Raw genomic sequence first — 16,650 nt, forward strand, 5'->3', positions numbered from 1 at the left:
CTGAGCCACTCCCTTGCTTAAAACCCCAAAGTAGCTTTTATTCATCTTTTTAACAAGTATGCATGGAACAGTAAGTACGAATCAAACCCTACGTAAAACCCAAGCATCTCGTTTAATCCTCACAGCCATCTCCCAGCATAGATATTATTCCATTTTTTTTTGATACTATTCCATTTTAAGAAGATAAATTAGATCAGAGGCACTGAGTAACTTCTCACCCTCATCCACTTACTTGGGGCTCGGTCTCAAGCCTTTTTTTTTCTTTTCTAATGTTTACTCTAAATCCATGTTAACTCTAAAAATCCACTGTTGCCACCCGAGACACTAACAATGGGTGATGGTCCGGGGTGGCTCCTGTTCTACAACACGGCCACGAGGAGCATGCCTTCGTGAAGGGGAAGGAGACAAGCCGCGCGCGCACACGCACACGCACACGCACACGCACACACAACCCACCGAAACTCGGGTGGGACGTCTGCGGACAGCAGCACCGTGGAGCCCTGTCCAAGGTGGGACGGACAGCTCCGGGCGGGGGGCGGCCGCGCGTGCGCACACCCGCGGCGCCGGCTCCGCCCCGCGCCCACTATTTATTCCCAGAATCCCTCTGTGTCGCACCAGAACGGCTGGATCGTTCCGAGACTGCGGAGGTCGGGCGCGGCGGCGTCAAGATGGCGGCGGCGGCAGTGGCTGCGGCGGCGGCGGCGGCAGCGGCCGCGTCTCTGCAGGTGCTGGAGATGGAGAGCATGGAGACGGCCGCCGCCGGCTCTGCAGGGCTGGCCGCCGAAGTCCGAGGCAGCGGCACGGTGGACTTCGGGTCTGGGCCCGGCATCTCTGCAATGGAGGCGAGCGGGGGCGATCCGGGCCCGGAGGCCGAGGATTTCGAGTGCAGCTCTCACTGCTCAGAGCTGTCCTGGAGGCAGAACGAGCAGCGGCGCCAGGGCCTCTTCTGCGACATTACCTTGTGCTTCGGCGGCGCGGGAGGCCGCGAGTTCCGGGCCCACCGTTCGGTGCTGGCCGCCGCCACCGAGTACTTCACGCCCCTGCTCTCGGGCCAGTTCTCGGAGTCCCGCTCGGGCCGGGTGGAGATGCGCAAGTGGAGCTCTGAACCCGGGCCCGAGCCCGACACGGTGGAAGCCGTTATCGAATACATGTACACCGGGCGCATCCGCGTCAGCACGGGCAGCGTGCACGAGGTGCTGGAGTTGGCCGACAGGTAGGCGGGATGCGGAGGGCCGCGCGCGGGGCCGTGGAGATGCTCGCCCGCCGAGGGCCGCGTCCGTGGAGGAGACGGGAGGCAGTGCCTCCGGGGGGGCCCCGAGGGGATGCATTTGGTCGATACTTCTGGAGCGTCTGTTGTGCGCTCTGGGGCAGCCACTGCGCTGGGTACTGAAGATGCAGCCGGCCCGTCTGACGAGGGCGCCCTGCTCTCGGGGAGCTCAGATTCCAGGTGGAGGGACAAAGGCAGTGAAAAAGAAAGTCTGCGTGTAATCAGTGCTGTGTTGACATTTGAAAAGGATGAAAGGATAGTGATTGGGTAGAGGAAAGACCTTTCTGAAGAGGTGACATTTAAACCGACCTCCAAACGATGGGAAAGACCTATTGAGCAAAGATGGGAAATGAGCATTCCAGGCAGATGGCTCAATGGCCCTCATGCAGGACCCAGTTTAGCTTAAAGAACTAAAGGAAATATCCAGTGGAGCTGGATCTAGTGGGTGAAGGGTCTGTGAAATGCATTGAAATAAAGGAGTTTGATGATTTTTTTTTTTTTTTTTTTTTTTTTTTTTTTACTGTGGTGGGGAAGCTGGGTGAAGAAATTTTCTCATTTGATTATTTTTAGAGATGATTCTGCTGCTGTGAGAAATGGACTGAAAGGGATAGGAATGGAGGCTTCAGAGACTGGTTAGGAGGCAGGTGAATGCCATTTTTAGAGACGTCTGTTGTGGCAGTATTGTGTTACAGGTACGTTATTTTAACGAATACCTATTGAGTGCCTGTGATGCGACAGACACCGGGTTCTCAGATGCTAGGAATTCAGTGGTGAACAAAACAGACAAAAGTCCCTTTCCTCATTGCACTTACCTTGGTAGATGGACAAGTAAAGTGAATAGGTGTCAGATTGTTACAGTTTTGATGAAAAAATACAGCATGGTAAGGGCCTATAGAAAGTGCTGTTGGAGAGGAATTGTGTTTTTTAATTGGGTGCAGATAGAATGCCTAATGAAGAAGACATTTTGCAAAGAACCAAAGGAGATGAGATAAAGAGTGTTTCAGGTAGGGAGCACAGGTGGAAAGGCCACGAGGTGGAGCTTATCTGGATGTTAGAGAATAGTGGGAGGCCAGTGTGGCTAGATCATTTGGATGCAGATAGAGAGGGGTGGGAGAGACCCTTCAGAGTGGTGATGGGGATGGATCTAGATTCCATGCAGTTCAGATTCCAAAGGGTTTGCGGTCTGTGGAAGGACTCCCAACTCTTACTCTGAATGAGATGGGAAGGTTTAGGGGAAGAGGAATGATGCAGTCTGATTTGAAGAATTTTACTTTGGGGGCAGAGGAACAATGCAGTCTGATTTGAAGCATGTACTGTGTTGAAAAAAGAATGGGGTGGTGGGGAAGGAGCCCCTGGGGCAGAAGCAGAGAGATGAGGTTGTTGGAATGGTGGTAGAGGCTTGGATCAAAGAAAAGTAAAGGTGAGTAGTGCGTCAATTCTAGATATGTTTTGAGGGTATAAGGGACAAATTTGCTGATGGGTTTGATGTAGAGAGTAAGGGAAAAGACTGCTAGTTTTTTGATCCAAGCAGTTGGAAAGATGGAGTTATTTATTTATTAAGATGTGGAAGAGTGTAGGAAAGCAAGTTTGGGAAGATCAGGAGTTTGGTTTTGGTCCAGGAAATGTCTGAGTAGGCAGTTGGATATAAGAACATTAGGAGAGATTGGGAGGAATAAGGCATGGCATATAGATGGTAATCTCATATCATGAGATTGGATGAAATTACTTAGGAAGAGAGTGTAGACGTAGAAGGGACAGGATTGAACCTTGGGGTTCCAAAAGATTAGAGGAACCAGCAGAGGAGATGGGTCACACAGAAGCCTTAGAAAAGGGTGTAGAGGAGGGAGGGGGTAGCCAATCATGTCAACTCTGTCAACCATAATAGATGATTGGATTTGACAGTAATAGAGGTCCTTGATGGCATTAACAAGAGCCATTTAAGTCTTCCTTTAAAGAGGGTCAGAATAATGATACACATGGAAATGTTTGGAGAAGAGTCAGGGGAGGTTGTTTTCTCCCTTGTAAGATAGGAGATACTAGAGCTTGTTTGTGTGCTGGAAAAAAAAAAAAAGACGAATCAGTGGAAGAGGAGAAATTGATGTTACAGAAGTGGGGGAATAATTGCAGGAGCAAAGTCCTTAAAACCAAGAATGGGACAGAATCCGTGTTTAAAATGGAAAAGTTGGGCAGCCCTGGTGGCACAGCGGTTTAGCGCCGCGTGCAGCCCGGGGTGTGATCCTGGAGACCCGGGATCGAGTCCCGCGTCGGGCTCCCTTCATGGAGCCTGCTTCTCTGCCTGTGTCTCTGCCTCTCTTTCGCTCTCTCTGAATAAAGAAATAATTAAATCTTTTTAAAAAAATAAATAAATAAAATGGAAAAGCTGAACTGGGAAGGCAGAGTGCAGGCAGATTGACCAGGGGGAGATGATGTTTCTGCCTGATTGCTTTTCTCCAAGCACAGGGGTGGGTCATTCATTAGAAGGTGAGGAAAGATGGGTGCAAGTATAAAGATTTTGCTTATTTTATTATTTCAAAGCAAAAGGGTGAGGGGCAGAGGGAGAAGCAGACTTCCCATTGACTAGAGAGCCTGACATGGGGCTTGATCTGAGCTGAAGGCAGATGCTTAACCAACTGAGCGACCCAGGGACCCCAAGATGAAGGCACGTATAGATCTGAGAGAGGGAGGTTTGTTGAATGAAAATGGATGAACATGGTCGTTGCACTCACTCAAGCTGTGTTTGTCTCTGTCATGTGGTCTTGTTTTTCCACCCCCCCCCCTTTATAGGGGGAATTGGAGGTGAGGAGAGAAGGCCCCAGGCAATTTACTTAAAACTCTTAACTTCTCTCCATCTGTCAGCTGCTTGAGCAGCTGCCTTGTGTTAGGCACTGTTTTAAGTGCCTTGCAACCATCACATCTAATCTTACGCATCAGTTCTGAGGCAGCATCCCTCTCCTTACCACCCATATACTCTGTTGATGATACCTTCCTTCAAGGGTACTTACAAGGAAATAACAGGAAGTGCCCAGCACATGACGAAGGCCTGGTATACGATATCTGTTGTTTTCATAGAGCAGTGTTTCCAAACACCCTATCCAAGGGAAATATGTGTCAAATGTATTTGGGTGAACAGACAACTTCTCCGCTACATGCCAAACCACTTCCATACATTTGTTATTGTTGTTTGAGTTTGCTTTGCACCCCTACTTTTAATGAGAACCCAGCTCAGGCTACACCCTCAAACCACCACCCCCTGCCCCTATCTGCTGCCCAAGGAGAAAACTCTGGTGAAAAGGAGATTAAAATCTCTGACACAAGGCCTCTACTGATGTTCTTTCTGATATTTGAGGAAACAGCCTCCCAGGAGCCACAGTTCCTGTACCATGTAGTTAAGGCTCAATAAAGTCTCTTCCGAGATCCTGCCTCATTGAAGAAAAGGCTAGTGACTGACGGGATTAGGACAGGAATAGCATAGACAAATTAGGATTGGGATTTGCCTTTGCTAATAAAGTGTGGGACTATTGTATTTTTTTTATTAATTTTTAAATTTTAATTCCAGTATAGTTTGCATACAGTGTTATATTAGTTTCAAGTGTACAACATAGTAATTCAACAATTCTATATGTTACCCATTTCTCATCACGGTAAGTGCACTCCCCAGCCCCCATCACCCATTTCAACCTCCCTCCTCCCCTATGGTAACCATCAGTTCTCTATAGTTAAGAGTCTGTTTCTTGGTTTGTATCTTTCTTTTTTTCCTTTGTTTTTTTTTTTTTTTTTTTTTTTTTTTTTTTTTTTAATTTTTATTTATTTATGATAGTCACAGAGAGAGAGAGAGAGGCAGAGACACAGGCAGAGGGAGAAGCAGGCTCCATGCACCGGGAGCCCGACGTGGGATTCGATCCCGGGTCTCCAGGATCGCGCCCTGGGCCAAAGGCAGGCGCCAAACCGCTGCGCCACCCAGGGATCCCTCTTTTTTTCCTTTGCACATTAGTTTTGTTTCTTAAATTCCACATAAGAGTGAAATCATATGTATTTGCCTTTCTCTGACTATTGTACTTTATTAAAGGATATGTTCCAGAAAACCTTACATTATGAAGAATTCTCCATTGTGTATATATGATACATATATAATGTATCATATATAATTGTATATAGACTATATAATACAAATAATTTAAAGTATATATAAAGATGACTATGCTTTTAAATATACTTTGCAGCATAAAAATCCTTTTTAATTTGGGGGGATTTGTCTTTTTTCAAATGTTGGGTGTAAATTAAGATGAAGCTTACCATTTTAATTTGTATAATTCAGATGTTCTCAAAATGCAACCACATAAAATATGCACATTTGAAAATTATTTTTCTTGATTTTAGGTTCCTTTTAATTCGTTTAAAAGAATTTTGTGGAGAATTTCTCAAGAAGAAACTTCATCTCTCTAATTGTGTGGCCATTCATAGCTTAGCTCACATGTATACCTTGAGCCAACTTGCACTGAAAGCTGCCGATATGATACGGAGAAATTTCCACAAAGTAATTCAGGATGAGGAATTTTATACTTTACCTTTCCATCTCATTCGAGACTGGCTGTCAGACTTGGAAATTACGGTTGATTCTGAAGAGGTTCTCTTTGAAACAGTTTTGAAGTGGGTTCAGAGAAATGCTGAAGAGAGAGAAAGATACTTTGAAGAACTTTTTAAATTGCTCAGATTATCCCAGATGAAACCTACTTACCTTACTCGGCATGTCAAACCAGAGAGGCTGGTGGCCAATAATGAAGTTTGCGTCAAATTGGTGGCTGATGCAGTAGAGAGGCATGCTCTGAGAGCTGAGAACATACAGTCTGGCACCTTCCAGCATCCCGCTTCTCATGTCTCATTATTACCTCGCTATGGGCAAAACATGGACGTGATCATGGTTATTGGAGGCGTGTCAGAAGGAGGGGATTATTTAAGTGAATGTGTGGGATATTTTGTCGATGAGGACAGATGGGTAAACCTGCCCCATATTCATAATCACCTTGATGGACATGCTGTTGCAGTAACAGAGTCCTATGTGTATGTTGCCGGATCAATGGAACCAGGGTTTGCTAAAACTGTGGAAAGATACAACCCAAATTTGAATACATGGGAACATGTTTGTAGTCTGATGACGAGGAAGCATTCTTTTGGGTTAACAGAGGTCAAAGGGAAGCTCTACAGCATAGGAGGACATGGCAACTTTAGTCCTGGCTTTAAAGACGTGACTGTTTATAATCCTGAGCTTGATAAATGGCACAACTTGGAATCAGCACCAAAGATTCTTCGAGATGTCAAAGCGCTAGCCATTGAAGACCGGTTTGTGTACATTGCTGCCCGCACTCCTGTGGACCGGGACACAGAAGATGGATTAAAGGCTGTAATTACTTGCTATGATACTGAGACTCGACAGTGGCAAGATGTGGAATCTTTGCCACTTATTGACAATTACTGCTTTTTCCAAATGTCCGTGGTCAATTCAAACTTTTATCAGACAGCATCATGCTGTCCTAAGAGTTATTCTTTAGAAAATGAAGAGGCAGTCAGAAAAATTGCCAGCCAAGTTTCCGATGAGATCCTTGAAAGCTTACCTCCAGAAGTCCTAAGCATTGAAGGAGCAGCTATCTGCTATTACAAAGATGACGTTTTCATTATTGGAGGCTGGAAAAACAGTGATGATATTGACAAACAGTATCGGAAAGAAGCCTACCGATATTGTGCTGAAAGAAAGCGGTGGATGCTTCTTCCTCCCATGCCACAGCCGCGTTGTAGAGCCACAGCTTGCCATGTGAGAATTCCATACCGGTACTTGCATGGCACACAGAGATATCCTATGCCTCAAAACTTAATGTGGCAGAAGGACCGGATCAGACAAATGCAAGAAATACATCGGCACGCCCTAAACATGCGACGAGTGCCGAGCTCTCAGATTGAATGCTAGGTTCTCTAATAGGTGCAGCTTAAAACAGTTGTACCTGTTTCATGAGGCTGAGGATACCCAGACTGTTACTTGAAAAAGTATGTCGATAACTTATTTTCTACCTAAACTGATTATTGCCCCATATAAAGGAAATATAGTTAAAAACTGAAGAATGGGAAACTCGATTTAATATGTGGTAACTTTTGTTGGTTTGCAGTCTTTTTCTGTCTTTGGTTTGTGTGGATATGCTAGCTTAATGAGATCTTATTAATGACAAGTGGAAAAACCAAGTATAGTCACTTGGGTGTTTTTCTACCAACAAGTTAAAACTCCTTTGTCTTAGGGACTGTTTTGAACATGCTTTAAGCAACAATTTTATTTGCACATTTACTTTGATATTCCTTTTGATTTTATTTCCTGAATGGCGGTTTTGAAAAGGGCAGAATATGCATTGAGCCCTCATCTGCAGGAGGTATGTGCAATAGTGATACTGAGATTTGAAGGGAAAAGCACAATATTTCAGCAAGATGATTTCAGAAGATTTGCATTGATATTTTGTTGTATGTGCTTATCTAGAAGTGCTAGTTTGTTTATTTCTAGAGGAGATGACTGATTAGAAATTTGTGATTGGCTCATTTTTAAAACGTTTTTCATTCTTCAGCAAGTGTTACAGACATGGAGCCATCACTTTGAGATGATGGTAGTTGACAAGAATATTGATCTTTAGCTGATCGATTTAATACAGAGGAAGTTATATATGTGAAATTTGTTTCTTTAAGAAGAAAAGTATTGTAGACTGAGCAATCAAAGGCATTAAAACATTTAAATGCTTTTTTCAGGAGTCGCAGGTTTATTTGAGGATAAGTTAATGAGTGTAAATAATGCCTATGACAATCAACACAATGCCTTCAGTTTTAAATTTTCCCCTAATGTATATTGTATAGAATCCTTATTCCTTTCTAAAAGAAACCTTTTCCAAATGCGAAGGAAGGGACAATTTAGAGAACTGTTGCTAAAGAGAAGCCGTATTGTTTCTCAGCCCTAGTTGTTCTAGTATTTTATCTAGTTGCCCTAGACTTTTATTGGAACTTTGAACCTAGAATACCAAATTTAGGTACACAATTATGTCTCTTAAAAATGTATTGCTTTAGTTATCTTTTATTTTTATGCATTCTTCTGATTCTCTAACACACTCCCAAGCTTTAGCCTAAAGGACTTCTGCTCTAATGGTTTGCAAAAGGGATCCATTATATGTTTGTTTTGGAATACCCATCTCCTTAGACATTCCAGAATGCAGTTCTAGAAGTTGAATTCGAAGTGCAGTGATTATTTTTTCCCTAGTCCATTATATTAGCCTCCTTATTATATCAAACATCAAAAGAAAAAAAAAAAGTACAACCAGAAATATTGGCTCTCAATTTGCTGCAAGACTATTAATATTTAGCTCTTGGACTGTATACTAAGAACTTCCCTGAAATTTCTAAATTAGCATCCCTGCCTAGGACAGTTTTTCAATAAATGTGTTGGAAATCTGCTTTAAAACCATTTCTTTTAGATTGGAGTGGAGGTAGTAAACTTCAAGTCCTGTTTCTGTAGGAGGATATATTATCCTATGCCACCTCCTCCATTTTATCAATTTCCATTTGTAGTTATTTTGATAAAAGCCATTTCTGAGAAGTGCTAATTCTGAGTTGAGAGAGGTCTATGCAAGTGAGACAGAAAAGCTCATTGAGTAATATTCTCCTCTCTGATAGATGCCGCTAGCTAGCAGACTTCCTTTTCTTGGTGATGGTGAAATAATTCAGTAGTGCACTACAATGGCAGTTTCTCTCCAGAAGGTGTGATGTAAGATTTTTGGATCTTATCTCAGAGTTGTCTTCTGAGACCATCGTTACCAAGTTATTTGGGGGGTGATCTTTTTTCACGTGATGTGACACGTTCTAACTCCTCTTAAGATTTAGGTATAATCTAGTTTTGAAAACTTGATTGAAACTGTTATTTTTTAACTCAGCAGGCAGCCTAGGCCATGGCTGAAAAGAAGTGGTAAGTCCTTCCTTGCATGATGATGTGTGCAGGTTTTCCTGACAACTCAATTTCTAATTTTCATATTTGAATTCACGTGTGACTTCACATCAATAACTTGTGTTTCTGAAATATCCTAACTAACTTGTTAATAAGGAAGGAAACCAGATTTGCTTAAATCTGTTCAAGGCTGACATTCTGAAATCTAAACTGGAAATAACTTTCAGAGTATTTGGAAAGGTTCTGACTATAACCAGCCTAATGGCTTTTTGGGAAGGAAATTTCCTTTTTGATGAAAACTTAAGAGTGTGTTTGGTAATTTAAGCAGTTAAAAATATAGCTTTAAAAAAGACAGCATGTTTTCAAGCAAACCTGTTGTTACTGTTGCTTTTGTTTATGTTTTGTGGAAGGAAAAGACAAGAATTGATTATCCCAAAAAATAATACCTATACATAATTTCGAGTGCTACTTATATCTTAGAATGGATAGCCTTTAATTATACCTACCACACCATGGTATACAAAAAAAAAAAAAAAAAAAATCTGTGGTATACATTGAGAATGTCAGTCATGAGCTTAGTGTTTAAGTAATACATCTCACTTGCAGTTGTTTGCATGATTAGTCTTGTATATCTTGATATCCAACTTTGCTTTTGTTGTGCCGATTCAGAAATATTTTGCTAAAAAAAAAAACCCTCAAAATTAATTGACTCAGTTTTGTTTTGATCACTTAGTTTTATATAGTATTGTTGGGACCAAAAACTTTTAAAATATTGACTTTTTAAAAAAATACAGAACAGAGGTTTGAAGATGGAAAGATAGTGTTTATCAAAGATTTGTGTGCTTTTTTTAAACTGTTCAGGCTGCTGGTAAGACATTTTCTAGGGCACACTTTTTTCTTGTTTCTGGACTAGTGTAGCATGTGGTATGTTTACTTCATTCTCTGCTTTATAGTTCTAATAAGACACTATTCTGTAGGTAGACAAGTAAGCTAAATTGTATATTTTAGTTACTTGGCCTAATCAAGCATAACTAAAGGGACTTTTTTTTGTACTTTCCTCAAATTAAGCTTAAATAAAAAGGACATATTGGCCACACTTCCTGTCTTTTGAAAGTCCACAGAATTGTGAAGCAAGTTCTCTGCCTCCACTAGAAAAATAGGGTACTTATTGGTTGCCATTTAACTGTAGAATACTTGAGAAACAGTTCAGTCTCTCCTTTAATTGTCAGACATTTTGGCACGGTCCATCACTCCAGTTTGTCACTTTCTTGAGAATGTCCGTTTTTGTTGTTATAATGCCTACATTATAACGTGTTCTCGTCATTGGAAACAAAACAGCTCCTAGTTGAGTAATACAGTAACAATAACATAATATAGTAGTCCTCTTGCTTCAAGGAACTTAATTAGGTAGCCAAATAACTGCTTTGTTGATTACCTTGGTAGGGCTTTTGTCTTACTCTCTGAGCATCACTACGGATGTCTGACATTGAAGCACATACAGTAGAGCACTTGTTAACTTAATCCTCCTGCATAATGCACTTGTGAAAAATTAAGCTTGCTAGGTGTTTGAAGATTATGATCCATGTGCCTCGGGCTCATTGAGTTATTTGTAAAATACATATTTAGGTCAAGTTGACACACAGTGAGTTTTTTGGGCTATCAGTATCCAAGCCCCTACTCTACTGAAAGTATAATCTTGGCTCTCTCCCTTAAAGTCAGAGGAGATGTAGAATTTAGGATGCTTTGAGACATTACATTGTAAAATAGCTTGTTTTATGTTCCTGAAGCTATCTCGTTCTGTGTTGACGCTATTGTCTCCATGTAAGTTACAAATAAACGTATTTCTTTAGAGCTGGTTTGCACTGTGTTTTTTTTTTCCTTTTTAATGATGCACTGTTGGATATAAATGCTTTCTGCCTTTCCTCTTACTCCCTCCTTCAACCCTTGGCTCCCTTAAGTTGAACATTTTCCAGTACTCTTACAAGTTTAAACACTGTATTTATTTAAAAAAAGAATTCTTATTGCTTAGACTCTTTATTAGCTAAATGAAGAGACTCATACAGGTAGGGTACTTGTCGAAGCGGAGTACTTTACTTCATCTCGCAGTGCTAATCCTGTGAAGTTGTCCCGTCTAGCTGCATATTCCCCGACGTTGGCCAGCCCTGGCACCACACAGCAGCTCAGAGCGCTGCGGTAGATGCTCATGTCATGGGCGTCATACCACTCGTCCGTCTTTTCGTCATAGCACTCCACGTTAAAGGTGGTAGTGAAGCCATTAAAGCCGCCCACCACAAACAAGAGGTCGTCTACCACCTCGATGCCAAAATTGCTACGAGGATTAAACATAGTGGGGATTGTGCGCCAAGTATTAGCCACTGGGCTGTAGGCTTCTGCACTCCTAAGTCGATTTGCTCCATCAAAGCCACCTACCTATGGATGCAAGGGAGACATGGTTGACTGTTAGCCATTACTTCTGTTCAACGAGGAAGAGGCCTTCTTTGGGGGTGGGGGTGGGGAACCAGTGATTTCATACCTCCCTCTTTCCACTGTTTTCCACAGAAAAAATGCTTTTCAAATGCTTACCAATAATAGCACAAACCTATTTGTGAACAAAAAATCTAGGGTTATCGTTTTGTGTGGTACAAGATAAACTCACCGCATATACATGTTCTCCATAAGCAATTACACCTATTCCACTCCTCCTGCTTCTCATGGGTGCTATGACTGTCCACTGATTACTCTCAGTGTTGTACACTTCTGCTGTAAACAGACACTCATTTCCGTTAAAACCACCACATATGTAGACCTGTGTGAAGAGAGGCACAAGGGGGACACCTGGGTGGCTCAGCAGTTGAGCATCAGCCTTTGGCTCAGGGTGTGATCGCAAATTTCCTGGATCGAGTCCCACATTGGGTTCCTTGCGTGGAGCCTGCTTCTCCCTCCCGGGACTTCGGGATCACGACCTGAGCCAAAGACAGATGCTTAACCATTGAGCCACCCAGGTGTCCCTCATTATTGCTTTTTAATGAGTAAAATTTTAAAGGATCATTACAAGGGGCCACTCGGTCATTTGAGGACAGTTAGTACTGCAAAGTGAGTATTGCCTCTTCTATTTTCCATCCATCCCCAAAAAAACAAAGAAGAGCATTGCTTCTGGACATGTTCTTTTCCCCTTCCCCATCCTTACCTTCCCGTAGAGTGTTGTGGCACTTGCGTCGCTCCTCTGCTCGTGCATAGGGGCAATGAGCGTCCACTGGTTGGTCTCTGGCTCGTAACGTTCAGCAGTGTTGAGACGCACATAGCCGTCAAATCCTCCCATGGCATAAATGAAATTGCTGAGGACTGTCACGCTGACATAGCAACGTCGGGAGTGCATCGGGGCCACCTGATGCCACGTTTTCTTGACTGGGTCAAAACGCTTAACGCTATTGAAATAGTCTACACTATCGAACCCCCCAATGATATAAACGTAGCCTTTCAAATAGGCTGCCCCATGGTAGGCACGGGGACTCTCTTCCTCACAAGTGACATTCACCCATCTGTCTGCCCGAGCATCATATGCCTCAATGGCATTGGTGGGGCTCCCACCACTCCAGCCACCAATTGCAAATAGAATGGCATAGGGCAGGCGGGGCCTGGTGAGTGGGTTGGTGAAGTCAGAATTAGAGGGTCCATTCATGTTTAGGTCATACATGGCCTTTAGGGCATTGATGATTACTGGCTTGCATTCCTCACTATCTTTGACATAGTCGTTCATCTTCACATTGTTCATGAAGTACTCAGCATGCATTAGGGCCAAGCGAACCTAAGAAGGAAATACAGGAAGTCAGATGAGGTGAGGGTACCTGGAAAACCCATCTCCACAACTCCCTGTTTACAATCAGCCTTTGAATTGCAGCCCTTTGAACTACATATGAATGAATATGCAGTCATATTTTGTTTTGTGTTTGAAATTTACAGCTCACAGTTTCAACATTTGTTTTTCAGAGGTGGCATACATTTGGATGCTGAGAATGAGCTAGATAGAAGGCACCTCAGTGGTCACAGAGCCAGCCCCCTCCTTAGACCAGAGAAAGCTGTGGTGATTGTTCAGTCATTGAACATCTATGTTTCTCTATAAAATAACACAAATTAGCACCAAATGGCTGTAATTGTGTATAATACTCACAGTTTGGTGTCTAGTCCCACTTCTACCTGGGGTTTGGGGAAACTCACAGAATAAAAAAAGGGTGAACGGAAGGCCCTTTAGAATTATTTTGAAGGCCTTGCTATCTCCTGCCCCACTGCCAGGGAGAATTTTGGTCAAAGAATATAAGTGGGGTGGAAGCAACTAGCAATGCCAAGGGCAAAGAAAACTGCAAAATTCCACAGAACAGTAGGCGATGCCTTCTATATAAGTGTATGTAAATACAGCCCCCGGAATCTGCCAAACATCTGAATATGGCTCTTCGCATAGTCCCTCCGGGATTAATGAACCCAACATGAGCAATTAAGCATCCCACAAAAAATAACTAAACTTGACCTTGGGAAGCAAAACTGAAATATGCTGCTTCCTATTTTGGGAGTCATGAGAAATCCATTTTAAAATGGCCTCAAATACAGCGTCTTCTTGTTTGACGTTGAGCTCATCTTTCTCAATGATATCTTTCAGCTCAGTGACTGAGAGCTCTAAAAACTCAGCCGAGACTTTCACCATCTCCTCAAAGTTGTGCAGTATGAACATGTAGGCCTTCTGCCTCAGCTCGGGACAGTAGTAATAGTCCGTGAATTTGCAGATGCCAATACAGTTATCCAAACACAGCTCCGACTTGAGGAACTCACAGCAACCCCTGACGATACCCATGATGTTAAATTGGTCTGCGGCTGCCAGCAGCTTCTCCACGTTGTCCGGTGTGATCGGGACGGTCCGGGTGTATGCATATTCAATAATCAGCTTCATCATGTCAGGGGAAATGCCAGGAATGTTGTATACCTTCTTTTCAGTGTTGTTCCAGCCACTTGTAAACAAAGCTCTGGAAGAAAGAGAGAAACTAGCAGCCACTGAAACATTTCTCTCCAGTTTGCCAGGTTCTCCCTCCCCACCTTTTGTTTTTGTTGAGGAGAGTTTGGACATTTCCCAAATAGTGCATGGTGAGTAGCCTGGAAATAGATGGGTAGGAGGGAGTAAGACCTGTGTCTCTTCTATCTGAAGCTTGCTTAAGGGAATTAAGCTTAAGCAATATGCTTTTTAAATAAGTACCATTCAGTCAACACACACTCAGGATCTGATGGCTCCTCACCGGTTACTGCTACCTCCTTGGTCCAAGCCACCATCATCTCCTGCCTAGATGATTGGGACTAACCTCTGAACAGATCTCCCTGCTTTTGCCCTCGATGCTACCAGAGTTTACCGTCATACCCCAACCACCTTACGAGTTTACATACCCCTTGCACCCTAAACTTTCCACCGACATCCCTTCTTACTCAGAGTAAAATACAAAGTCCTTCCCAGGGAGTACAAAAGTCCTCTAAGATCTGGACCAGTAATACCTCACTGGCCACTTCCTCCCACCTTCCCCCTCCTTCCGTTCCAATCCCACTGGCCTTGCTTGCCTTGAATACACCAGAGGTGCTTCATTTTTGGTCCTTTGTACATGCTGCTGCCTTGGCCTAGAAGGCTCCCCACTGCAGATCTCCATATTTCTCCCTCCCACATCCCCCTTAAAGTCTTTGCTCAAGGGACACCTGGGTGGCTAAGTGGCTGAGCATCTGCCTTTGCCTCAGGGCATGATCCCAAGTCCTGGGATCAAATCCCATATCGGGCTCCCCACAGGGAGGCTGCTTCTCCCTCTGCCTATGTCTCTGCCTCTCTCTCTGTGTCTCTCATGAATAAATAAAATCTTAAAAAGTCTTTGCTCAAATGTCACTTTGTCAGCAAACATCATCCTATTTAAAATCACCACCCTCCTCTCCATACTTTCCCTTTTTCTCCCTAGCACTTATGATCTGCTGTTTTTTATGTATTGAGTGCCTATTCCTCCTACTAGGAGGTGAACTTCATGAGAACACAAATGTTTATCTCTACTCCTTGTTTTATTTCTAGTACCTCAGATAGTGCCTGTCACAAAATAGGCACTCGGTAAATAATTATTGACAGTGTACTATTCCAGAACTATTTATTGGGCTCCCACTGTATAGTTAGGTACTTTTTTTTAGGTGTTGAACAAGACAGAAGTCCCTGCTCTAACAAATTTTTGCTTCCTTTTTCTAGGTTGCTTCAGGGAATATGGGCTTGGAAATCAGAGATTCTTCTCTAGAGCAGGAGTTTGCGAACTTACAGCCTCTGGGCCAGATTTGGCCCACCTCTTGTTTTTTGCACCACCTACGAGCTAATAATGTTTTTTTACTTTTTTTTTTTTTTTTTAGAGAGAGAGAGAGAGTGGGCTGGGGGGCAATAGATGGGGCACATTTATCATATCTTCATTGGAATTGATTACTCAAACATGTTTAAGCTCATGAACAAAATAGCTCTGCCACTTTCTAGGTTACAGTGTTGTGGCCCAAACTCCCTTTATCTTCTGATAAACATTTCCTCGGTGCTTTCCCGCATCGTCCTTCCCATCTGCTCCATCCTTGTTTGAGATAGTCTCTATTGGGATGGGGGCACGAGGGGCAGCTGAAGTGGCACCTGTCATCTAGGTTTAAGTAGGAAATCCAGTATGGGTGTCCAACCTTCCCAAAGGTTGGTTTGGGTGAGAATCAAAGGAAAAAAGCACCTGGCCCACCAACAGTTGGTTGAAATCCAGTTGAAAAGCAGAGAGGAGGCTCTGGCCCTAGTTGTACCTCTTCCAAAGACAAAGGAGCCAGGCCACAGGAACCCCGAGTTTGACAGTGTCCCTAACTTAAGATGGTAGGGGGTGGGAAACATGAAATGAACCAATGTCTCAAAAGGAGCCCCAGTCCCCTTTTGGCTGAGCCTGGCCACCCTGTTATACCTAAAGTAGGAACTGCAGCTACAGAGGATGTTCTTGTGGGCATTGAACTCAAAGCCATTGACCTTGATGACCACGTCGCAGAGCTTGCCCTCTAGCCTAAGCTCGTTGAAGATCTCACAGGTCATCGCACTCATCTTCCTCTCCATGTGAGGCTGGTGGAAACGTGTGGAGGCCGCCGTGCTCTCCATCTCCATGGCACCCTGGGACCAGCGGAGAGAGGCTGCTGTCCTGGGGTGTCGGGGAGGGTTGTGGGGGGCCCCTTTAGCCTGCTGTCGCTCCTTTTCCCTACTACATCTTTCATATAGGGCCCATCAGGCAGCCCAAGTTCCAGAATCCTGGGCCTGCAATGAGATCACTCTCAGGATTGTGCTCTCGTGTTCTGGAACCCTCTCCTGTCTCCGTCCTCCTTTCTCTCCCCCCCCCCCCCCACCATTCAGGCTGAAGACCAC

At 43.6% G+C, this 16,650-nt stretch overlaps 2 protein-coding genes across 4 annotated transcripts; one reads left to right on the forward strand and one right to left on the reverse strand.

The window, feature by feature from the left end:
- The first annotated feature begins 576 nt into the window (after positions 1-576).
- Positions 577-11,078, forward strand: KLHL11 (kelch like family member 11). Of its 2 annotated transcripts, XM_049114709.1 has the most exons (3): positions 577-1,213; positions 1,838-1,959; positions 5,645-5,783. In XM_049114709.1, exons 1-2 carry the CDS (start codon positions 669-671, stop codon positions 1,902-1,904), a joined length of 612 nt encoding a protein of 203 aa, XP_048970666.1. In that variant the 5' UTR covers positions 577-668; the 3' UTR covers positions 1,905-1,959; positions 5,645-5,783. The 2 variants fall into 2 exon arrangements, with proteins under 2 accessions (XP_048970666.1, XP_025296586.1); XM_025440801.3 differs by lacking the exon at positions 1,838-1,959 and having other exon boundaries at positions 598-1,213; positions 5,645-11,078.
- A 127-nt stretch (positions 11,079-11,205) lies between these two features.
- Positions 11,206-16,528, reverse strand: KLHL10 (kelch like family member 10). Of its 2 annotated transcripts, none has more exons than XM_025440803.3 (5): positions 16,202-16,528; positions 13,750-14,239; positions 12,415-13,032; positions 11,884-12,033; positions 11,206-11,657 (listed from the first exon to the last, which is right to left on the reverse strand). In XM_025440803.3, exons 1-5 carry the CDS (start codon positions 16,393-16,395, stop codon positions 11,283-11,285), a joined length of 1,827 nt encoding a protein of 608 aa, XP_025296588.1. In that variant the 5' UTR covers positions 16,396-16,528; the 3' UTR covers positions 11,206-11,282. The 2 variants fall into 2 exon arrangements, with proteins under 2 accessions (XP_025296588.1, XP_025296589.1); XM_025440804.3 differs by lacking the exon at positions 16,202-16,528 and adding an exon at positions 15,983-16,151.
- Between the last annotated feature and the right edge of the window lie 122 nt (positions 16,529-16,650).

The sequence above is a fragment of the Canis lupus genome, chromosome 9, assembly GCF_003254725.2.
Source record: "Canis lupus dingo isolate Sandy chromosome 9, ASM325472v2, whole genome shotgun sequence".
NCBI classification, from domain to species: Eukaryota; Metazoa; Chordata; class Mammalia; order Carnivora; family Canidae; genus Canis; species Canis lupus.